At 34.7% G+C, this 26,248-nt stretch overlaps 1 protein-coding gene across 1 annotated transcript in view; it reads left to right on the forward strand.

Annotated features, from left to right (window-relative positions):
• The window catches only part of EPHA6 (EPH receptor A6), a 973,333-nt gene that overhangs the window by 390,142 nt on the left and 556,943 nt on the right, over window positions 1-26,248 (forward strand). Inside the window, exon 5 of the mRNA XM_049785675.1 lies at window positions 3,547-3,882. Coding sequence (XP_049641632.1) covers window positions 3,547-3,882 — 336 coding nt within the window. The remainder of the gene's footprint in view (window positions 1-3,546; window positions 3,883-26,248) is intronic.

The raw sequence follows: 26,248 nt of genomic DNA on the forward strand, positions 1-26,248 counted from the left end.
ACTTATGATGAAGCTTTTCTTTGTGGTTCTAGAAGTTCTGTTCCCTCAGTGTCATTTTAATCCATCCTCTGTGTTTGGTGGTCATGGTCTTTGCGCTGATCTTAGGATGGAGCCTATGAAAGCGTCTTTCTTTGTGTTTCCAGAAGACCCATTCCATCGCAATTGTCTCAGACGGACCTTTGGAACTAGAGATCATGGTTGTTATGCAGGTCATAGCTCAAACCCTAGACTAGGACTTTTTTATTGGTCCTAGGATACATTCAGACCAGTCATGGTTCTATCAGCCAGTCATCTGTAAATCACGCTCTTGGCTTTTGGACTGACCAAAGGGTGACAAGTCCTGATTTTGTCTTATTGTCAGCTGAAGGGGTAGGATAACCTGGTCTTAGGTCAAGTTGTTCCCATTTTTCTTGTCAGGATATTGTATTATAGCTGGCACTTGTTGGTGTCCAAGCAGTATTGTGGATGTCCCGGATGGGATTTGTTTCCTGTAGCTGTCGTGAAGAACTGTGTAGTTTCTATGTCTGGGATCCAAGGTTCAAGGCTGGATGGATGGTGTCTAATCACCTGGGGTCTAAGTAGGGTCCACATGACATTTTTCAAGGTGGGAGATAACCTTGTATTGTAAGCAAGTATGAATTCTTATCCCTAGTAGATAAAGGCTCCTTTTTATATCTAAGATTTCCCCTTTTCTTAGTGTGTGTTTGCAGGGGGAAATGGTGCTACATTAAAAATTGCTGGTGCATTTGGGGGTGGAAAAAGAAGAAAACAGAAACAAGTCACACACCCAAAAAAGATAAAAATAAAAATAAAAATATATGTGCTTATATATATATGTATATATATGTGTGTGTGTGTGTGTGTGTGTGTGTGTGTGAACAAAGATTTAAAAAATGAAATAACAAAGTAATTAAAGGAACAAAAAGGTGCTAGAAACTATCTTATATTTGGGGAACAGCAGGTAAAGAGGTAGTGCAATACAGGTCTTATACTTATGATGGAACTATAGGTTTCCCCATTGTCTTTTGAGATTTTCTTGTGGTGTTTGGGTACCCGGGTACCTTTTCATCACACACACTGAACTTCTTGAGATTGGCCAAAGCTTTCCGTTAGGGAGGTCTTGGGAAGAGTTCTTGCTTTGGGGATACTTTTAGAGCTAAGTTTCAAATAACAGTCCACATTAGAAAGAGTTGGTAAGGAGGGCAACGCAGCATGAGTCAGCAGGGGAGTTGGTTGCCTTTTTTTGCCAGGAACAAGGTGTGGGTTTAACTTGGTGCCCCTTTGCTTGGGTGCTGGGTACTGGTTTGTTGGGGTAGGAGGTCAGTCTTAATGCCTAATAGATTAAGAACTGAGGGTGAAGAGTTTTAATAAAGTGGGAAATCTGGATGGGATTGTGGGGTGGATAGTCAGATTTCCAAAGGGGGGAAAGGGGAAAGTATATGTAAGGGGCAGGAAAGAAGAGAAGAGAAAATACATTAAAAAGAAAAAAAGAAGAAGAGAGAAAGAAGGAAAAGAAAAGAAAAAAATAAAGTAGTGAGAAGAAAGGAGCAAAGGGCAAGGGAATGCTAGTTTGCTTGTATATGTTTGATGAGTAGGGCCTGTAGAATAAGTCTGTAGGTCACAGTTGCTGCTTCGGTGTTCTGGCTGGTCCAGTGCTTCAAATACTAAAAGAAGGTATAACCTAGAGATAAAGTGTATGTTAGAGTTTTCTCGGGACATTCTCATAGTGCAAGGTGGGTATGGTATCTCGTGTGACTGTCCACCCTTTGTATTCAAGAATGCCTATGGACAGAAAAGCTGAGAGGTTATTTTAAATATAGTAAGATTAAGGTATTAAAACATATTGTTATGAGATGTTACCGTTGGAGTCAGTGATTTCCCATGGTATTCTTTACCTGTAATCCTGTATAAGATCTCTAAGGGATTATTATGGGCCTTTGTAGTAGAAGGCTGATTATATACCTGTTCTCTCTGTGCTGCTGCTTCTGCTTTTGCTGGTTTCTTTATGGTATAATGTGTAGTCAAGAGTTTGTTTTGTTCTTCTTTTGTGTGTTTTGGGCACGGCTCCCAAAACAAAGTATGTTGACTGTTCCAGTGTTTGGAGTTTCTACCCTGTTAAACCCTGTTATTTGATTGTTGAGTATTAATTGTATATAAGGTGTATGTTCTAGGTGCTTCAGAATAGTGCTATCATTCTGTGTTTATCTTTTATCTTCTTTAACATAATATGTTTAACATAATATGTAGTAGGTCCATCCATGTTGCTGCAAAGTCCATGATTGTATCATTTCTGACTGCCATGTAGAATTCCATTGTGCATAGATACCACATCTTAATGATCCACTCGTCTGTTGTTGGACATCGAGGTTGGTTTCAAGACTTGGCTATTATACTGAGTGCTGCGATAAATAGTGGGATGCACACATACTTCAGGATGAATGTCCTTCCGACTTGGGGGTAGATACCTAAGAGAGAAATTACTGGGTCAAATAGCAGCTCAATTCTGAGTTTCTTGAGCACTCTCCAGACTGTTCTCCATAGGGGTTGGACTAGGAGGCATTCCCAGGTCCACTCCAGGGCTCAAGAGGCAGGCTGCTCTAGGATACCCCAAGGTCCGGGTAGTAGACCAAAGCTCACCCGGTCTATAAGCTCTAGCCCTTCCCAGCAGCACAGAGTGGGTCAGGCGCAGGGTTCTCTTGGTGCCCACATGGGGATGTGGCCGGGTGGCGCACTCATTCTGCCTGCAGTTCGTTCAGGGGTCCCTGAATCTGGCGCCCATGTGGGGAGGTGGTCGGGTGGCGGGCGTACTCGCCCTGCCTGCAGTCGGGTCGGGGGTCCCTGACTTCAGGCGCAGGACTGCTGTGGAATGCGGGGGCCTGGTGCACAAGTGGGGAGGTGGCCGAGTGGCAGGTGCACTCACCCTCTAAATTTTTATCCCATCCAATTGACTTGGCTCTTGTACATACTTTGCATGCATAGCTTTATGCTTCCGTCCACTTTATTTTTTCTTTCTTTTTTCCAAACTCTGTTTAACCTCTGTCTAAGAAAACAGATTTTTAGAAATCATTAAAGTAGTGCATAGGAACTTTATCAATATGCCATATACACATACATACATACTATAATCATAGTAAATAAAAGGATAAAGACTGAATATATTTTTTCAAATTTTAATAATAATATAAATATTATGTTATGATTTAAAATATTCACATATTTTAAAGTAACGTTTATTTATTTTGTGGTTTTGGTCAGAAAAAATTAATTAATATATAAGTATGTTTTAGTATCTGTAGCTTTTGATATAAGTATTACAAACCTTATACCAAAAAGTTGGCTAAAAATTAACTTTAGATTTAGATTTCTTCATTACAAGATTTTATCAGGCATCTTTCACCTTAGGTTCTTTGTGGTTCCTATCAGAAGAAAAAGTTCAAATAATATTAAAGGCCAATTAAGTATCTAGCAATGAAATTTTCAAGTGAGCACCATAATTCACTGTCCTATAAATGTACATTTGTTTTCTTTCTAATTTCTTTTCTCTAGGGCCACCTTCCGCTCCTAGGAATGTTATTTTTAACATCAACGAAACAGCACTTATTTTGGAATGGAGCCCACCAAGTGACACAGGAGGGAGAAAAGATCTCACATACAGTGTAATCTGTAAGAAATGTGGCTTCGACACCAGCCAGTGTGAAGATTGCGGTGGAGGACTTCGCTTTGTTCCAAGACATTCTGGCCTGACCAACAGTTCTGTAATAATACTTGACTTTGTGTCTCACGTGAATTACACCTTTGAAATAGAAGCCATTAATGGAGTTTCTGAGTTGAGTTTTTCTCCCAAGCCATTCACAGCTATTACAGTGACCACAGATCAAGATGGTAAGTTTGATTTCTCTTCTCTCAAAGCACATATATGATTCTCTTTAGATTCATAACATTTCTGGTGGACCAAGAGTCCACCAGCAAGTATGCTCTCTTTTTTAAAAAGATTCTGTTTTTTCCTCTAAGTTAGTCATTTTTCCAATGTACAGATGTTCAGAAATGTACTTTTATATTATTTCCTTTTGGTGGATGACTTAATAAAAGGCTTTTTATTAATGTTTATGCATTTGATTTTGTTATAATTCTGTACTAAAATATGAGTATTTACATACTACTAACCAGTGAACTTTAGACATAAATAATATGTTGCTAACTAACTTAAATGGACCTACATATGTTTCCATATTTTTACAAAGTCAAATATAAAAAATAAGAATTTATATTAAGTAAAACTCACTGTTACAAAAATAATGTAGCCAACATGCTAAACTATGATCCTCTTTGAAAGGGAAAGGCAAAGATATACAGAAATGTCAATGTGCTATTATTTAGAAGTAATTTATAAAAAGTAATTTAAATGTCTTTTTTACTATAGATTTTCAGTACTGAAACACAGATCTGAATGCTTCTGTGATTTGTACATGTATATGACATGTGTTCATACGCATGTTATTTAATTCATTTGAACTAACTCATTGCAAGCATGTTGCAGATATATATGACATATATATTACATATATATGTGATTACTAGGGATTTTTAGAACAATTTTTGGAAAATATTAATAAATTATACACATACATAAGTGATCATTTTATAGAATAAGAAACTGTTTCTTGACATATATATGTGATACAAATATACAATTATAAATCTATTCTTATACACTGTATTTGTTCAATAGATTTGCTATAATATACTCACTGTCTTTTTACGTAGCTCTGAAAGTCCAACTTTCCTTAATCTCAACACATTAATAAGTTGCTAAGCTACATATATTTGAAAGTCATTTATCTTTCACTAATTTTCTCTTATCTTTACATGATCTTTCTTCTAATTCTCTGTGTCCTAATCTCAGTTTTTCAGGACACCATTGTATAAAATTATAACCTATCCATATGATTTTTTTTTACCTTAAATGGCTCAAGAATAAAATTATCACATGGAAAATACATTAGAGACTATAGAGGTTAGGGATTGGAGGCAGGGAAGAGATTTCTAGCTTTGAATAGGTAAAAGGAAGCAGTCTTGTGGTGGTAATACAATGCTTGCATTATGATGGTAGCAATATAATGCTTATCTATGTTAAATTAAACAGAACTACACACACTTGTACACATGAGATTCCATTGATTTTGCCAATGTCATTTTCTGGCTTTGATGCACTCATATAATGCTGGGTAAAGGATATGTGGGTTTTCACTATACTATTTTTTTTTATTTTTGCTGTTTATAATGATCCCAAACATGACCAACTTAACATACTGTGAAATGCCTATGAGGAAAACTATAGCATTCTTCTAAGGCAAATTTGAAACAGCTAATATTATGTTATTCAAAATATTATATAAAATTGACTTTGCTGATAGTCACTGGAATGTATCTGTAAATAATGAGAAATAAAAGATGGTGTCTGTTTACCATCTTTGAATTTCTTGTTCAGCTTTCTCTTTCATTCTGCCAATAGTTTAGTGTCCTAGAACTTTATATTTGTACAATGTGCAATTCCTATTCTTTGTTTTAATTACTATTATATCAAATATTGTCCAAGTTTTTTCTTTGTTATTTTAATTTTTCAGGTTATACCCAGCAGTGTTCAAGGCTTACTTTTGCTCTGTGTTCAAGTATTTCTCATGATGTAGTTTGGGGAAGCATACATGGTGCCATGGGATGAAACATGCAAATTTGATTGTGAAATGCAATGCAAACTTCCTGCCCACTATATGTTGCCTTGGCCCAAAACTTATTTTCAGTTTAACCTTTAAGATAAAACCTGTTAGTTTTTATCCAGGGTAGCTGGAGAGCTAGCACAGTGGATAAGGTGCTTGTTTTGAAAATGACCCACAAAGATTCAGTCCCGACATCAGGTACCCAACATGGCCCCTGGACCCAACAGGAGTGATTTCTGAGCCCAGAGCCAAGAGCAGCGTTCCTCAAACTATAGCCCTCAAGCCACATGAGCCCCACCAAGGATATTGGCCTGTTAGGTATTTTTGCTGCAGTAGCTTGCCCTGCTTACCAGCCTACTCATCCAGGGCCTGCAGTGTACATGTTTGGGATGTAGGGATGTACACCACACCACACTTTGACCTCCTCTCTGTCTCTTAACACCTCCTCTCAGTCTGGAGCACTGGTTCACAAGCTATAGCCCTCCAGAAACACATCCATAATTCCTATTGAAAAACCGGTAAGTTTCTTGATTTAACTTTGTTCTTCATTTTAAATATTGTATTATTTTTCACTTCAAAATAAAATATGCACAGTATGTATAGGAATTAGTTGTTTTTGTTTTTGCTTTTTAACTATAGTCTGACCCTCCAATGTTCTGAGGGAGAGTGAACTGGCCCCTTGTATAACACTTTTAGGACACCTCACCAAGAGTAAGCCTTAAGCACCAGTGGGTGTGACATGAAAACAAAACAAAACCAACCAACCAAACAAGCAAGCAAAAAAAAAAAAAAAAGCCTATTAGGGTCTTCTGTTATCTGTTTTAATATAATAATGCTTATTTTTCTGCCAGCTAGTTGTTTAAAGAGATAATACAGTAGAATATTTTAATGTTATTGTATAAATAATTAATATTAGGGATAAAGATAATACATTTCCTCACATAAAATATGTATAAAATATTGTTTGTTTAGCATTGTAAAAATAAACAACAGCCTTTCAGTATAAAATTAGAAGATTGTTTACTTAATATACTTTTCTACTAAGCATAATGACAAAACAGAAATTGTTGCTCAGTTGTTTTTATGTTAGTTGGTTTTATTTTGCCAGATTTGTAATTCAGCCTTGGGCCTCACACATGCCAGGCATATGCTCAATTCATTGACCCATATCCCTGCTCTATTTCTCACTTGTAAAATGAGTTAATTTGTTCAAATTAACTGGTATAAGTACAAAAAAGGGATATTATGCACATATCATACATATATTGAGGCTACTTTCAGGTAAAATAATATTATTAAGCAGTATTTTCTAACAAGTTTATCTTTGTTGATAAATAATAAACATTATTTACTCAATGTATTTGAGATAATATATCAATAAGTCATAAAATATATAAGTTAAATGATTTAAAAACATAAAAGTCTAAATTATTCTCTGAAGTATATCTAACAATTTAGCAGCATACCTAGATGTATAAGTCTTTGTCGGTTGTATGAAAAAAAAACAACTCTCCATGTCAAAAATGGAGAGACGGGCCGGAGAGATAGCATGGAGGTAAGACATTTGCCTTTCATGCAGAAGGTCAGTGGTTCGAATCCCAGCATTCCATATGGTCCCCAGAGCCTGCCAAGAGTGATTTCTGAGCATAGAGCCAGGAGTAACCCCTGAGCACTGCCCAGTGTGACCCCCCCAAAAAAATGGAGAGACAAGACTGTACTTGTACCTGAATAATATTAGAAAATCAAAAGTTTAAAAAAGTAGTACACCAGTAAAGGTATTGTAATAAAATAATACAATTATCAGAAAAATAATTCCTTTTTTGTATTTTAATCACAAAAAGAAACATATCTTGGTGTTGGATTTTAAAAATGTTTATTGTGGAACATATGTATGGTACATACACCATGCACGTGTTATCTGTAGGCATATGTCACACAAATATGTACTGGGACTATCTCTGCCTTTGTAGAAATTTGAGCTCTTGATTTAGCCTGTAGCTTTCTCTTTTTTATCCTCTCCTCTCTTCATCAGCACCTCCAAATAAAACAAATCTTTATTTAAAAATATTGAAAGTAGAGTTTCCAAGAACCAGACTCTAGCTCTCATTGTTGCGTGCCTACCTACAAATATGTTTAGGTTACAGCTGTACATAGAGGGATTTCCCATCATCCCACTGAATGTTTTTGGACATATTCTTTAGTCAACTTGATAGGTACTAAAGTTCTCTGATAAAAAAAAAATTACAATTTTGGAGGGGCTGAGGAGACCATGGTAAATGATTTATAATTTTGTCGATTACAAATGCTGGTTTTATGATAACCAGTACAAATAAGTGTGTTGCCCATTACTTAACATATGTGCAGAAGTGAGTGAGCCCTATGAACCTTACTTTCTAATCGCAAGATGTTAATGACAACTTGATAAATATGTATGGAGTCAGTAATATATTGAGTCCCACCAATAAGAAACTCAAAGGAGTTTTAATGCCACATGTTTTCTGATTGGAAGGATAGAAATTGGTAATCCTAAATAAGCATTAAAATCAAATTCTGCTCCAAGAGATCAGTAGTGTGTGACTAGAAAAAAATACGTTTTGGAGAAGGAAATGACTCCTAAGTAGTGAGAACTAATTCAGGGATTAAGCACCAATGGTTAACATATGAAGAAAATTTTAAAAGTTGGAATATTGGGCCAGAAATACAGTTTTGTCCTCGCCCTACATGCAGCAACCTGGGATCTATTTCTGGCATTCCACAGAATATTCCAAGCAAGTGCAAGAACAGGAGTAAGCTCTGTGGAGACACACACACACACACACACACACACACACACACGCACACACACACACACACACACACATACATATCATATCAGTGAGGGACTTAGAGAATGGACTGAATGAAGATTTTACCTAAATATTAGAGAAATTACTAATTACTGGGAGTATGTAAAATTCACAAGTTAAAGGGCTATACACCTATCAGAAATGTTGATTTATTATCATGACAACAACTGGGATAAAATTAAATCACCAAAATATATTGTTCATAAAAAAAAATCTGTAAGACCAGAACAATAGTAGAGTAGATAGGGTGTTTGTTTTACACCCCTGGGTTTGATCCCCAGCATCCATATTGTCCACTGTTGCATCCCCCTGTGAAGCTGTTCCTGAACCACCTAGCAGAGGGAACACCATAGAGTAACTTTTCAGGGGACCCTGTAGAACAACTGTTCCCAGCATTTTCCTTGAGGAAAAGAGCTTCAGAGACACTGCTCCAGTGATGAGGAAAGACAACACAAAGAGTTGACATCTCCCCATGATCAATGGTCACTAATCAGGCTTGATTCCAGGTCATTTCTCCTCCCTCACAGAGAGCTCTGATTAAAGGAGATATTACCTGTCAACACAGTGTTGCTCCAGAGGAAATCCTAAAGCCCAGTGCTTACTCTCATCTTTTACTGTCTCCTCCCTAGCTATGCATCTGCTTTGTCCTGTCACCCTCTGTTCCTACATAAGCGTTGTTGAAATAGAATAAAACATCTCTGGTCAATAGCCGATGGCCCATTCTTTCTAGGTCATCAGGAAAAATGTTCTTGGCCTCAAATGCACTGATGCAGACAGAGGTTGACCCTTGCTAGCCACAATGGTTGGCACTTTTCCTGATTCTCATCAGGAGTAATCCCTGAGCACAGATCCAGAAGTATACCCAGGTATTGCTAGTTGTACCCCCCTCCCAAAAAAAAAAAAAAAACACTTAAGAAATTCGTTTGAGTAAATAAATTAAAGATTAGAGACCAAAAATGCATACTAATTTATTTTTTTATTGCTAGATGTATGCACAATACAGAGCATGAAGAAAAATTTTGGATACTTAGTTGATAGGACAGTAATTGATGTACAAGTCTAGCATGTGATTGACCCTCTCTTTGTCTCTATTATCACATAATCATTGCTTGTACAGCACTGAGGTACACCATATCCTATGAATCTCTGACCATTTTAGCCAAGAATCACAGTGATTAGCCACCAGGATCCCTGATCACTTCTTGTTTTGTTTGTTTGTTTGTTTGTTTGCTTGCCTGTTTGTTTTTTGGTTTTGGGGTCACACCCAGCAGTGCTCAGGGGTTACTCCTGGCTTGCTCAGAAATAGCTCCTGGCAGGCAGCACAGGGAACCATATGGGACGCTGGGATTAGAACCAACCATCTTAGGTCCTGGGTCAGCTGCTTGCAAGGCAAATGACTCTGTGCTATTTCTCCACCCCCATCACTTTTTATGAGCATTCCTACCCTTACCAAAAATAAAATCAAATTCGCATGAAATTGTTTTTATTTTCATGAAATAATCCTATGTATACATCTATTTTAATATATAAGACATTTTAAGACTATACATTAATCAACCTTCACTACTTGTTTGCTATCTATTTACAATTAAACTAATGTAAAAAAAATCCAAATTACTTAGAACCATCTAGCAGTAGTTAGGGGTAAAATATTTCTTAATTTTTCTGATTTAGTTGAATAAATGAGATTATATATTGAAGACTATGACTCACAATTAGGAATTTGAAATAAACCTTAATTAACTGACTTTTACAAGTTGTAAGAGTTATATTTATGATATTATATTTTTATAGCTTCTTTATAGGGTCTTAAAGATGTTATATTTAGAGATCAAGACAAGGAAACAACATTAGGAAGTGTTTTATTTTAATCTTCTCTGCATGATAAGGAAAATCAAGGTATGTAGGTCAATGAAAAAAAACTAGGTCATAGAAAGTAAATGAAAATGTTAATCATGAATAGTTCATCCGAAAGCAAGTTGATATTGTAGACACCTAAACATATGTAAAAAGCCTCAGGGACTAAGACAAAAATGAAAGACACTAACACTTTAGATCTGATAGTATTTGCTAAAGGGTCTTAAAGCAATTATCAGGTTAAGATTGTCGAGGTCATTGACTTCTTAAAATATGCATATACTCAATATGGCATATACTTTTCTCTTTCATTAGGAAACTGTTCGTTTGCTTACCTTAGACTGTGCAGATTTCTTGCATTTGCTCATGCAACAACAGCTGGATAAAGATTAAAAATAGATTTATATTTATAAAAATTCCCATGATTTATAAATTTTAAATGATTATATTCGACATATATTCATGACATGTTAAAATGTACTTAAATCAAAATACCTCTAGATTTATTTACATATAGATAAGAAAAGACCTCATTTGATATTATCAGAGTGATACCTTGTGTATATATGTTTAAAAAGATTATTCCAACTAATGGAAATATAAAGAGCAAAGCTTCAAATTTAAGCAGGAATTTGGTATCAAACTAAGTAATAGGACAGTGGGTAGGCTAATTGCCTTGTATGTGGTCATCCTGAGTTTGATATCTGGCATCCCAGTTGATCTCCCCAGCACCAATAGCACTAATTCTTGCTTGAAGAACCAGGATTAACCCTAAACATTGATAAGTGTGGCCAAAAATCTTAAAAAATATGTATGTATCAAGCACTATTTTATGTCTTGACAAGCAATTCACCCATATTTATTACATAACTTTGGCTTGAAATTTAGAAACTACTTTCATTTCTTTTGTAATCTATGCCTTCAAAACAAATAGATTTGCATTTGAGTAAAATTAATGGAGTTATTTTTAAACATCAGATTTTAAGTTGCTATTTAAAATTGTCTTTTATTATAGGTAATATTATGAGAAAAGGAAACTCATAACTGCATGTAAATAAAATGAAACATATTGTACAATTGAAAAATTATTCTGATCATTAGGAAAAGCACAAAGTGCCTGGTCAGAGATATAATACAAAGATTAAAGTTTTGCTTTGTATGCACCTGATACAAGTTCAACCCCTGCATAGTGTACACTGTCCTCTGCACCACCAGGGGTAATCCCTGAGCACAGATCAAAGGGTACTTCATGAATAAAATCAAATTGACCCCAAAACAAAACAAAAATGTGAAAGCGAAATGCCTTTGCACTTACTCCTTTTAAACTGTAAAAATTCAAAGCTAACTGCTGACCTTCAAATAAGGCTGCTTTTCCCTTTAGTACAGATTAAGTAGTTTTTCTTTTAGGTATTCCTAAATTTGCATATATTTGGATTCTAAAATAGTGCAAACTACATATCCTTTGGTACCCAGTGAATAATGAAAATGCACTGCCTTTTATTTAAAAACAGAAAAAAGCTACCATTAAATGTGAATAAATATATAGTTTTTTTTCTCTTCAGTTTCACTTTGTCAACCCCTCAGGGTGCTCAGAGAAATCTATGCAGTAGAGATCAAGAAGTGATTAGCCTCCTCAAGAGGTATATGCCTTATACACTCTACTTAATGACTTTATTAAAATAAATTTTAAAATACATATTCTGTTGGTAAATTTTAAATTTGCATTATATATTCACATTCCTAGAAACTGGAAATGCATTTTTCCATCAGTTTTTTTTTATGAAAGAGATGTCTCTTGTACAAAACTATTTTCAATATTTAAGATTTTCAACTGCTGCTTTATTTAGAAGTTTTACACACTTTAAGCTATTTGTATTAAGAGAACAATTAAACTGTCTGAAGTGCTGCTTAATTGGCTATTTATATTTAAGCTATTAGTGGCATACTAAATTATTTCCTAAAATAGGTTTTTCCACCATCTGTATTTTAGCTTAACTTCTGCTGCCTGCTTATGTTAGATTTACATTTGTGTTTTAAATTGACACATTTCATATGTCTTACAGAATCTCAATAAAATATAGCTGTCAGCTACTAGGTGGAATGCACTTATAAATGTTAGGAAAAATTTTGTTACCGAGTGTATTTCACATTATAAATGCTATCTTATTTCATTGCAAAGACTTGCAAGAAGACTTCCTATTCTGTGCATATTTTAACTGATTATTTTACTTTGATATAATTCACCAAAACTATTCCTCTTACCTTTAAGTCTAATAATTAAGAATGAACCAAATAGGCCAAGGTAGTAGTCTAAAAGGACTGAGGTGCATGCTTTCCCTCTGGACACTTAATCCCTAATACTATTTGGTTTCCTGAGCACTCCTGGGAAAGATTGTCCCCCCGAATGATGACAAATAGATGACAGGTATGTCACACAAATTCTGTTTCCAGAATATATATATTTTCTACATCATTTTTTAGATATAAAAAAATCTGTAGAGCATTCAAATTAGATATTTTATTTAATTTGATAATCATTTGCAAGCTTGTCACATTTAACCCAAGTCTGTACTTCTAATAACTGGAAGAGTGACATGCATTAGTTGACACAAATCTTCAGGAAACATTCCACATATATCAGACTAAGGTTTCATCAAGAACTATCCCTTGAGAACATTTTTTATGATAAGATGAGAGTTCCCCATTCAGCCTCTTAAATGTCTTCTATGATAATATTAGGATCCAGAGAAAATGACGCCTTCCCAGAGATTCGCAAGATTCACTAAATCAGGATGGTTTTTCAAATCTGAGTGCTTCTACTGTGGCATTCTAGTACAGTATGATAATGTAATGAATATTTATGCAGGGAAACAAGCTCTAAGTAGTATCTTGTGACTAGTATAAATAAGTGTTTAAAATTAGAGTTTAGTTAGTCTGAAATCTCAAAAGGTCTTACCATTTGAAATAGAATATCAAATCATGTATGTATGATGTAAAAATTCATTCATTTCTGAATATTTTAAGTGTGTTTGGGAGAGAGATCTTGAGAGAATGGAATACTTGTTTGCAAATCGAACCTCAAGTTCAACTCCCAGCAATGTATGGTCTCCAATGACCCTAACACTTCCGGCAGCGTTCCCTGAGCATTTATGGGACATACAGAAAATGTGGTTTGTTTTTTTTTTTGCTTGTTGACTTTGCCTTTCATTTTTTTATATTTTGCTTTTAGAACGCGTGCAGCAGAGCTCAGGACTTGTTCTTTATTCCTGGTTCTTCCCTCAGGGATTGCTTCTAGTGGGCATGGTGGACTATCCTGTTTCCCCCAAAATAAGACAGTGTCTTATATTAATTTTTATTCTCAAAGATGCACTAGGTTTTATTTTCAGGGGATGTCTTATTTTTACATGAAAAAGAATATGGTACACATAGCAACTAGCAACCAGTTTACAGTAAATTAATTTTCATTCCAAGACAGAGCGTGGGATGGGGGCTAATTTTTAGGGAGATGCCTATTTTTCACCCAGAAGGAAACCTTTAAGTAGGTCTTATTTTCCAAAGATGATTTATTTTTGGGGAAACACGATAGATGAGATGCTGGGGACTGAACCCTGGTTAGCCACAGGCAAGGTTAGTAGTGCCTTACCTGCCATACTATTGCTCTAGAGCCAGAAAATTTTAGCTTTAATACAATCTATTGAGTCAGGGCCCAGAGAGTTAGCTCAAAGGGCCGAGTGCATGTTTGTATGCAGTGAAACTGAGTATATGTTTGTGTGTAAGGAAGTCTTGGTTCAGTCTTTAGTAACACGTAATCTTGAAGCACTACCAAGAACAAACCATAAGCACAGAATTTGAAGTAGTCACTGAGCACCTCCTAGGTTGATCCAAACAAAATGAAGCATCAGGAATACAACCTATGCATTTCATGTTAAAATGTTAGTGTGCTTAAAGCTCTTTTTATATAAATTAGTTGAATTTGACTCAACCTCGCTAAAGACATGTAGACATTTTGAAATATTCTAATAATTAGCATCTTAAGTGTAGTATAAGTCTAAATGGATGGATTGTTTATGTCAAAAGTAAACAAATTGTAATGAGAAAATTCTTAGTCTTCGTGGCTTATGTTCAAATCAATAATTTAAAGTAATACTTTTAATAAGCAAAAGAATAAAATGGATACCTTTGAAAGCAATTTTCAACATTAAAAGAGATGCAATGAATGAAAAAGGACATGCCTGAAATCAACGGGAAGTCTGCATAATTAAATACAATTTGTTTTGGGTAAATTAGTATTTAAAGTATTTCAACGTAGCTCTTCACTAGGAAATTACCCTATTTTAAACATATTCTAAGTGATTCAACTGGTAGATTTTATACAAAAATTTCTTAATATTTTATTTAATAAAAGTTTATAAAGCAGGAAAAGGCATAAATATATGTATACTTGAGTCATAGTATATGTAAATTCTTATGAATAGTAAATATATAATTTAATATTTAATGTTGAAACAAAAATAATCACAAAGAAAAATATGTAAATTGAATAAAAGTGGTTTGTAGTTGTTAAAATGCTTTGCTAAGAACCAAATAATTGGAATGTAAATAATGTTAGATAATTTCTTCTAATTATATTGCTTGTGTTTTGAGACTTCATTTTTATTTTGCTTTTTGGTAAATGATAATATTTATATCTAGAGTGTTATGCGATGCAAAAATTCATGCAGCTATAGGTATCACTATAGATGTACACATGTTTACAGCATAATATTGCAATTATAGATTATTATAGCATTTAATTCATGTATTTATATCTAGTAACTATAACACGTTAAATAAATTGCAAATGTACGCAAGCTTGTATTATGTGCGATAAATGTATATATACAAAATGATGAGTAAGTAAAATGTATAATGCTTATAAGCTATGTTACATTTAATAAATGATTATAGGCCTAACAGAATTATGTTAAGTGCCACACATCTGGCTACTCTACAGCATCAATTGTTTATGTATCCATAAATAATGGATGTGCGAATGTACTCTTAAGAAAATGAATATCCAAAGTGAGTAGAGCCTATTCCTTACATGTGGCCAAACTGTGTTTAATCTCCAGCATCCCATCTGGTTCCTCAAATTCCTAAATCCAAAGGCAGGAGTAACCCCTGAATATTTGGAATATGCCCTCCAGCAAATAAATGAATAGGACAATATTTTTATCTTGTACTGTTACTCTGCATGGTAAAATTAAGTTTCTTATGTCTTTAAACTGACTATCAGAACTTCATTTTCTGGACCCGTTATTGTTATATAGCTTCTTATATTGACTGCATTTACAGTATTACTGTATTCAACAAATGAATTTTTCATTATTTTAAAATTTGGTTATCAAATGTTTAGCACTTTTTAAAAAAATGTTTGCACCAAATATTCACTATATTACATGTGTGGGCATGTGCATATACATACCTGTTCATTCTACAGATTCATATGCACTAGCATGAATTTACACCATGATTAAAGTGTGCCTTTGAATTTTTTACATTTATTTATTTATTATTTATTTATTTATTTATTTATTTGATTTTTTTGGTTTTTGGGTCAAACCCAGCAGCACTCAGGGATTCCTCCTGGCTCCACGCTCAGAAATCACCCCAGTAGGCTCGGGGGACCATATGGGATGCCGGGATTTGAACCACTAACTTTCTGCATGCAAGGCAAATGCCTCAACTCCATGCTATCTCTCAGGTCCCTGAAATGTTTAATACCATATTAGTTTTACCTTTGATGTAAAGTGCTCAGTAATGCCATCAGTAAGCATTCTATTTATAGACTCATCTTCTGGAAGAAACTCATAAAAGGTTTGTGTTCAGAGGTAGTGTTCCTCAGCAGGGGTCTCAAACTCGTGGCCCGCAGGCCATTGCGGCCATCGGTACATTTTGTGGAAGGGCCCTACATTAATCTTTTGTTTGTTTGTTTGTTTGTTTGTTTTAAGTTGTTTGGGTCACACCCCTCAATGTTCAAGGCTTACTACTGACTTTGCACTCAAAGATCACCCCGACTTTGCCTCCTGCGGCCTGCATGTAAACTGAATTTGAGACCCCTGCATGCTGTTCAGCTGTATCCACCTAAGCAAGAATACCCTGGAAATAAAGAATAGATTATTGTTCATTCAGCTTTATGGATCTCTAAGGCCCTACATTTTATATTTTGTCCATATAGTGTAATCTAGTACTTACCACCTGCATAAATGCACATTTGTAGCTCCTAATTTCTTTTTTCCCTATCTTGAAATGAGGGGGTAAAAAATATAGTAGTTTAACTTATTTATAGAAATGGGAAAGAACTGTGAGAATGTTCAATTGTGAGCTTTAATTCCTAATCTGTTACTATATAACTATTTAACTTCAGGCATATTAATCTTTCTGGACCCTAGGTTTCTTTGCCTAATGAAATAAAAATAAAGCTGTAAATTATGCGATAAGCAGTGAATAACAAAATGAGCCATTTATGCCAGTTTTTTTAATAAACAAAGTAAGTCATTTAATAAATCTAAAGCTTTAATATAATAAAAGGTAAGAACATCTAATCCCATCAAAAAATGGGGAGAAGAAATGGACAGACACTTTAATAAAGAAGAAATACTAATGGCCAAAAATGCTCCACATTACTAATCATCAGCTAGATGCAAATCAAAACAACTATGAGGTACCACCTCACACCCCAGAGATTGGCACACATCACAAAGAATGAGAACAAGCAGTTTTGGCGGGGATGTGGAGAGATAGGAACTCTTATCCACTGCTGGTGGGAATGCCATCTAGTTCAACCTTTATGGAAAGCAATATGGAGATTCCTCCAAACATTGGAAATCGAGCTCCCATACGACCCAGCTATATCACTCCTAGGAATATACCCTAGGAACACAAAAATACAGTACAAAAATCCCTTCATTACACCTATATTCATTGCAGCACTATTTACCATAGCAAGACTCTGGAAACAGCCAAGATACCCTTCAACAGATGAATGGCTAAAGAAACTGTGGTACATATACACAATGGAATATTATGCAGCTGTCAGGAGAGATGAAGTAATGAAATTTTCCTATACATGGATGTACATGAAATCTATTATGCTGAGTGAAATAAGTCAGAGAGAGAGAGAAAGATGCAGAATGATCTCACTCATCTATGGGTTTTAAAAAAAATGAAAGACATTCTTGCAATAACAACTTTCAGACACGAAAGGAAAAGAGCTGGAAATTACAGCTCACCTCATGAAGCTCACCACAAATAGGGATGAGTTTAGTTAGAGAAATAACTACGTTTTGAACTATCCTAATAATGAGAATGTACGAGGGAAATAGAAAGCCTGTCTGGCGTACAGGTGGGGGTTGGATGGGGAGGAGGGAGTTTTGGGACATTGGTGATGGAATGTTGCACTGGTGATGGGTGGTATTCTTTACATGACTGAAACCCAAACACAATCATGTATGTAATAAAGTTGTTTAAATAAAAAAAATGGGTGCAATCATTGTACCTACTTCAGAGGGTTAACTGAGTGCCTACAAGCAAAAGTTTGAGATAACTGGGGCCAAAGCAGTGGCGCAAGCAGTGGGGCGTTTGCCGTGCTCGTGCTAACCTAGAACGGACTAAGGTTTGATCCCCTGCATCCCATATGGTCCCAAGCCAAGAGTAATTTCTGAGTGTGTAGTCAGGAGTAATCCCTGAGTATCAGAGGTGTGAGCCAAAAACCAAAAAAAATAATAATAATAATAATAATAAAATAAAACGTAAGAAAAACCTTGCAAATATGTAAAATTGTTTTTTGATATCTCCACTGATAAGCAGACTTGAATGAATATATTATAAATATCCATGCATACAAATGCTACTATAGACTTTATAGTGTAATATTTACCAGTATTCTTGAAACTTTTTATTATAAATAGAAAGTGTTAAAACATTCATTCATGATAATTTTAAAGTGACTTCCAAGTGTGCTAATATTTTTAGGTGGTAAAAACTGAGATTTACTTAGTAATATTTTTTCTTATCTTTAATTTTGTATTGTTTGGAAACATTAGAAAGCAGAATACTCAAATATAACTTTCATTATTTACAAATATATACCACTTATTATTTTATGCCAAGATATATTAATGTCTTCTTATCTTCCTTTCATCTGCATTTGGATCCTCTTTTTTCCCTCTTTTATTTTTATTATATACATATTTCTCATGATTGTCCCTAAGTCACTTCTTTTTTTATAATTTTTATTGAGACAAATGTGAGTTACAAGTCTTTCACAGTTATATTTAAGGTACATAGTGACAGTAAATTAGGACAATTCCCACCACCAGTGTTGACCTCCCTCTGCCCTTCTTCCCAGCATGCTTCACCTGTCTCCACCCTTAGCCTCCTGGACTGCTAGTAGTTTGTAGTTTGGGTCTCTTGATTCTATTGTCATTGACTTTAGTTTGGATATTTAGGGCTGATAATTTTTTATTTTCACTCAATATTCTTGAGACTGTTTGCCCCGGTACCATCCACATATTTTTTCTCAATTTATGAGGCAGAACAAGCTGATTGGTGTTCTATGGTTCTATTGGGGGTTGAGAAGGCAGGATGAGTCACTGTGTAGAACTTATGAATTTAAATTTAAAACATGAAAAAAAGAAAAAGTAAAAATAAGAAACACACCAAATTAAAAAAATGGGAGAAAGGCTTGTGTGACAACTTTTTCAGTGTTTATTAGGTGGTAAGGATTGAACTCATATCCTTATATATGCAGAACATTATCTATTACTGACCTACAATCCTGTAATGTTTACTTTATTTCATTTATTGCTTTATTGCATCTTGAAACTTTGAATAGTTTTTCTATGTATATATATTTAATAAGTGAGCAAAAACATTGATTAAGCTATTTGATTGGTGCAACCACCCATAATCTTGTATAAGAAACTAGTGTGGCTTTCTCAGATGCCTCTATCAAATTTTGGACGATATTTTTTATCAGACTAAAAAAAAGCTAGTGAAAAATTAAAGAGTTCTTATATGGACAAGTTTAATTGTAACTGCTTTAACTCAAAGGAAAATTTAATCGAACCAAAATACTTCCTAGACACTTGTCCAGAGAACGGGAGAAACTATTTACCCAATACCCAATATTAAACAAGGTGCTAATATAAAAATATATATAAGGTACTGACAGAACTTAACAAGAAAAAAGCATATAAGCCCATCATAAATGGGGAGAAGAAATGATCAGATACTTCCTCAAAGAAGAAATACAAATGGCTAAATGACACATGGAAAAATGCTCCACATCACTAATCATCAGGGTGATGCAAATCAAAACAACAAGGTACTATCTCACACCACAGAGTCTAGCCCACATTACAAAGAACAAGAACAATTAGTTGGCGGGGATATGGAGGGAAAAAAATTCTTATTTACTGCTAGTGGGAATGCCATCTAATCCAATCTTTATGAAAAACAATATGGAGATTCTTCAAAAAACTGGAAATTGAAATATATGATCCAGCTATTCAACTCCTAGGAATATACCCTAGGAACAAACAAATACAATTAAAAAATCCCTTCCTCATAACTAGATTCATTGTAGCACTGTTTAAAATAGCCAGACTCTGAAAACAACCAAGATGCCCTTCAACAGATGAATGCCTAAATAAACTGTGGTACATGTACACAATGGAATATTATAAGGCCATCAGGGGATGAAGTCATGAAACATTTCTATACATGGATGTACAACATGGAATCTATTACTCTGAGTAAAATAAGTCAGAGGAAGAGATAGATATAGAATAGTCTCACTCATCTATGTTTTTTATTTTTGCTTTTTTGTTTTTGTTTTTGTGACACTCAGGGGATACTCCTATCTATGTGCTCAGAAATTGCTCCTGGCTTAAGGTGACCCTATAGGGCACCAAGGGATTGAACCATGGTCTGTCCTAAGTCAGACATGTGCAAGCAAATGCCTTACCACTCTGCCATGGCTCTGGCCCCAAGTGTTTTAAGAAAAATTAAAGACATTATTTTAAAAAGGTCCAGAGACAATGGAGTTAATAAGGGCCTGAAGGGCAGGAAAGACAGGCTCACAATATGAAGCTTACCACAAAGAGTTGTGTATGCTGTTGGGAAGATTACTATACTAACAACTAGCATGACAGTGTTAAAGAATAAGAGTAGAATGCCTGTCATGAAGACAGGCAGGGGTGTGGGTGGTGGGGGGCATTGGTGGTGAGAATATTGCAGTGATGAAGGGGGGTATTCTGTTTATGACTTAAACCCAACTACAATCATGCTTGTATTCATAGTGCTTAAATAAAGATTTAAAAATAAAAATACTTCCTAGAAGTATTTACTAATATTTACTAGTATTATTTAGTACTTACTAGACCCAAAAAGAAGAATAGAACTTGGGTGGATAATACAGAACTGTTGAACATTGATATTATGAAGCTATAAAAATAAATAATTTTAAAACTTATTTTACAAAGATAGTAGAAGAATATCTGTTTTCATATTACATCTGAAGAAATTTCCATTAAATCAAATTTATACTATAGGAATTCACTGATAAAAAAATGTTATATGGACCAGAGTAATAGTACAGTAGATAGTCTACTTGCCTTGCAAGCAGCTGACCTTTGTCCAGTCCCCTGACCCCAAACTTTGCCAGGAGTGATCCTTGAGCTTCATATTAGGAGTAAGGGCTGAGCATTGGCAGGTGTGCCCACAGCAAAAGGAAAACAAAAAAAATTATAGAATCATAATGATTCTATTTAGGGAATAATTTTGTACCCATATTATTTTAAATTGGTTTTTAGAAATATTATATTCTGCTTCCTCAACTTTGAGAAAAATTGGATCAAGTTATTTAGTATCAAAGATAATGTCAGATAAACTTACTATAGGAAGGAGGGTTGGTTCATTGAAGGAAGCAAGCTTAGCAAAAAAAAAAAAAAGGTTTTCAGCTAGGAGCAAATTTACATGGCCCAGTGACAAGATGCAGTTTTTATAGTGATTTATAAGCAACCATTAGAGTGGATACTCATTGTCTTCCCACAGCACCCTCTCTGAGCACTAAGCACTTTTTGGCTAAGCCTCTAGGTCTTAATTGCAGAATGTTCAGTAATAAAACCTTTTTTTATTGATCTGAGTCGTGGAGTTCTTAACTTTAGCTTATTTCAATTTGATTTTGAAATCTATAAAGTGTCAGTCACAGCATTTATAAACTAAAAACATTGGCACAGGGATTTAAATGAGGAGTGATAAATCAAGGCTGCCACTGGCTACTGCCTCAGCCAAATGCAAACACCGCAACCACAGTTTTTAATAGTCTTGCAAGCCTAATTTCAAATTAAGTGTGACAAATTAAGCAGGAAGTTAATTACTATCTTGAAACAAATAGTCTGATGTTGATTGGAAAGGGCATCATAAAGCTGTGTTTTACCTTAAGAGAATACTCAGAGGACATATTACAAAATAAAGATGTACAAATAACGATTAGTTTAGGTGAAAAAGAGTGGGGGGACGGCGCATCTGATGATTTACATCCAAGTCTAGGAAAATGGAAATCATCAGGCTGTGATATAATCAAAGATTAATATTAGGACTTATAAATAGCATCATGGCCAAGGAGTTGTCTCAAGATATGTATGATCAGATGATCACATGACATATGAGATATTTGAGAAGTCAGGCAGAGAAGTGGTCTGAGCTTGTCAATTGTGAGACTTTAAAGATTATTTTCTTGTGTTTTTCCCACTTGAACACATTTTTATTTAAGATAATGTTTACTTCCAAGACTATATTTGCTATGAAAATATAGTTTACTCAAGGGCACAGTTTCATACTTGTAAAATATGTTACCACACCTCTCTCATCACCAATGTACCAACACAGATCTACCACTCAATCCTTATCCTTAAGCCACTTATCTTCTATAGACTCTATTCTCTACTCTCTGTTAGCATCATTACAACCATCAGAGTCTGAACAGTTTTTTTGGCTTCCCTTTCTTAATTTATCTATACTCCATTGTGTGTAGGATCATCTAGCATTGTCCTTTCCTCTTATATCATTTGGCATGAAAACCTTCAGTTCTAATCGTTGTATGAGGTTAAATTTCATCTTTTCTACTAGCTGAGTAGTATTGCACTGGGTATATAGAGCCCATTATCTGTATTGAATTGCTTCTTCATTATATGTTTCTCTCCATGATTGACTGGCAAGCACCTTCAAACATAAACTGCAGCCTGAAATCTGTTGTCATGATGAGCAGATATTGTCTCTTGTTCTTTGTTCTCAACAAGTGGCTGAGGTAAGCTATTTAATTTCCATCTAAGTCTCTAGTCTCTATAGGAAAACTTAGAGACAAAATAGAGTCAGTATGTCTCAAAAACAGGCTTCCCAGGTACTTCCTCTGTAATAGTTTTTCTAGTCTATACACAAGAAGTAATTTCACTGATTCAAGAGAATCTCAGTTATTCTATGGTATATAACAGAGGGCGAGACTCATGTATATTTATACTATCACTAACTGGATCAGAATTTAAGACAGCTCTTGCAGAAATACTAAAATGAACAGATTTTAGCCCTAGGAAATATAACCTTAAAGACTCCAATAGGTAAAAAGATAAATAAAAGCTACTTAACTAGACTTTTGTTTTTTTATGATTGCTTCATGTTATAACTTACATCATTTTGGGGCTTTTATAGGACAGTATCTTTACATTTTAATGATGTCTGACTTGACCTAGTGATGTTTCTTCTTTGTGTTTCAGGGAATGAACCCAAGGTTGCATGCAAGTGATGTTTATGTTTTTTTATCCTTAAATTACATCTATTTTATTTGGGCATGGCCCCCAAATAAAAGAAAAACAAAAGTAGGCATTAAAATTAAAAAATTACTACAATCAGAATGACAAAAATTAAGAGCATGGTAGGTAATAAAACATTGTCAATAGAAGTTAGTGGTGGATGGAGGGTGGGAAATGGGTGAATTGGTGGAACACCTGTATGCTTGAAACAACTATATTATCTTTTTATTTTTGTAAATTATAGCAGTGTCTTAATAAGGATTTTTAAAAAATGTTTCTGAAAAGATGCATTTTCCCTGAGATCTAAGGATGATCATTTTGATTAATACCCACTTTGAAATCAATATACAATTGCAATAATTGGTCACTTAAAATAATACATTTGTATGTTTTGGGCCACACCTAGTGGTGCTCAGGACTTACTTCTGGCAGTGCAATGAAGATTCACTCCTGGCAGAATCAGGTATACAGGATGCCAGAGATCAAACCTGAATCAGCCATATGCAAAGCATTTACCCTTCATACTATCTATACTATTGCTCTAGCCTCAGTGCAGGGTCACTTTTGTGAAAATAACCCTATATATGAGTAAAACTATCTAAGATATAAGTTTGAATCATCATTGATATTTTTGTTTACAAAATAACATAGATTATATATTTTAGGGAAAAGTGAAAATGAAAAGATATTTTATAAAAGAAGAGTTGAAATTTAAAATGTACAACATCACTGGTATAACTAAATGCATTTTGTCAACTTCCAAATTATTGTTGAAAAAGCTGTATTCCTTATACCTAGCCACAATACTCCTTTTCTGGTTACTCAAGCATTGCAAACGTGTTCCATCCTTTTCTACCTCTTGCAGAAATGCATCCAGTAGCATTTTGTTAAAGAAATTTTCTTGGCATTTTTCTTTAAAGTTATAAATTTTCATGTGCACCATTCCTAACTTTACTCTCTATCTTTTATTCTTTTTCATAACATGCCTCCAATTTCGATTTATTTGGATGTTTTTCTATTTCCCACCATGTTTTATGTGTGTTTTATGTAGCATGTAGACCAGTACATCTATTTGAGTTTTTAGGATTTATTTTATTTGGGAGCTTATCTGGTTGTGGTTTATGTAAAACACTCAGCAGTATTCACAGCTTACTCTTGCCTCTGTGCTTGGGAATCAGTTCTAGTGGCACTTTAGAAGTCATGTTTGGGGTTGAAACTGGGGTCAATCACCTGAGTTAACTGCCTTATGTCCCATCCTATCTCTTTGACCCCATAAAATTATCATTATTATTATTGTTGTTGTTGTTGTTGATTTTGTTGATCTAGTTTCTACTTGGTTTAAATATTTATGTTATATTTTTATACCAATTCTAAATACCCCTCTGTACTGTGCTCAGGATTCACTACTGGTGTTACCATGAGAGTATATGAGATGTCTGGAATCTAACTGAAGTTAGTGTCTTAACTTTAGTCTAATGTATAATCATTTTATTTTGTCATTTTATGAGAAATCCATTACATAATTTTTGATAACTTAGTTTTATATAATTTTATTTTCAACTTTTTGTTTATTTGTTTGTTTGGGGCCACACCCATTTGATGTTCAGGGGTTACTCCTGGCTAAGCAGTCAGAAATTGCCCCTGTCTTGGGGGGACCATATGGGACACCGATGGATCCAACAGCAGTCCTCCTTGGCTAGCGCTTGCAAGGCAGACACCTTACCTCTAGCACCACCTCACCGGCCCCTATTTTCAACTTCTTAACAAGAAATGTTTGGTTTATAAACACCCTTGGTTTTATTTGTATATCCATTTATTTACCCCTGGGTCAAGTAAAAATTTCTCTGGTGAAAAATCTCGAGTGGAAAAAGTTTAAGAGGCCATGGTCTAAGACATTTCCTTGTAAATCCCAAAATAGAGAACTATAATCCAGGTTAGTTTGGTTACTATAAAACCTATAAAAGTCCAACTACTATCTGAATAATAACTTAAGATCAATAGAAAGGCAGGTCAACTTTTCTAAGATATGGTGTATTTAATGTAATGACGTCCAGATAAATATTGCTTAACACAGTAAAGTATAAATGAAAAACAAAATACATAAATTTACAAACTTGTTACATATTTAATATTGGTTAGAATATTTTATATTTATCTCTTGAAATAAGTGGGACATAAGGGTATTTAAATCTAAAAATCACCAATCATATTATCAAAGAGAGATTTGGTTACTACTAGGGCCTTCTAGCTTCAAAAAATGGATGGGTATGTGTTTCCCTTTTAAATAGTTGTCTGTTTAGTGAATAATGGGTTGCCATAATATTATTCCCTAAAATTATATTTTCACTTTATATGAACTTAAATATGACTCAATAATTCTGCAACATTTGAACCCAAATGGTTTATGTTTCCATTGAATTATTAAGGTACAGTCTTACTGAAGATGCCTGAACTGTAAATTGACAATTTTTGGCAATGGAGTGTTTTTGTATTTCAGCACTTCTGTGAAATCAGTCGTAGCTTTTGTCCTTTGTAAATGACTCTGTTGAAGTCAGATCCCAAGATATAGAAGTCACTGTTGAGGTCAGATACCTGGCAAGTAGAATACTCACAAAGAAGCATCCGCCAGCCACTTTGGGAGAGTAACTCCATTTATTGTAACTGAGAAATGGATATTTATATGAAGGGAAAGTAAGGTGTGGGCTCTGTGTCAACCAATCAGGTAGGATGTGAGAGGGGATTAAAACAAGGTCTGTGCTTCTGTGTTTAGGGAAGACAGGGTATAAGGGATTAGGGAAAACAGGGTGTGTGCTTATGGATATTAAAACAGGATGTGTGCTTATGGTGATTATATAAAGTTGTTCTGTGTGAAAACATGTCAGCTGCTTACCTAAACATCATGTATGGTTTCAGGGAAAGGAAAAGATTTAGAAAATAAAATGTCAATAATAGGCCTTTCTGCCATTATTCATTGGGAAAT

The sequence above is a fragment of the Suncus etruscus genome, chromosome 13 (genome assembly GCF_024139225.1).
Source record: "Suncus etruscus isolate mSunEtr1 chromosome 13, mSunEtr1.pri.cur, whole genome shotgun sequence".
In the NCBI taxonomy this organism is placed as follows: Eukaryota; Metazoa; Chordata; class Mammalia; order Eulipotyphla; family Soricidae; genus Suncus; species Suncus etruscus.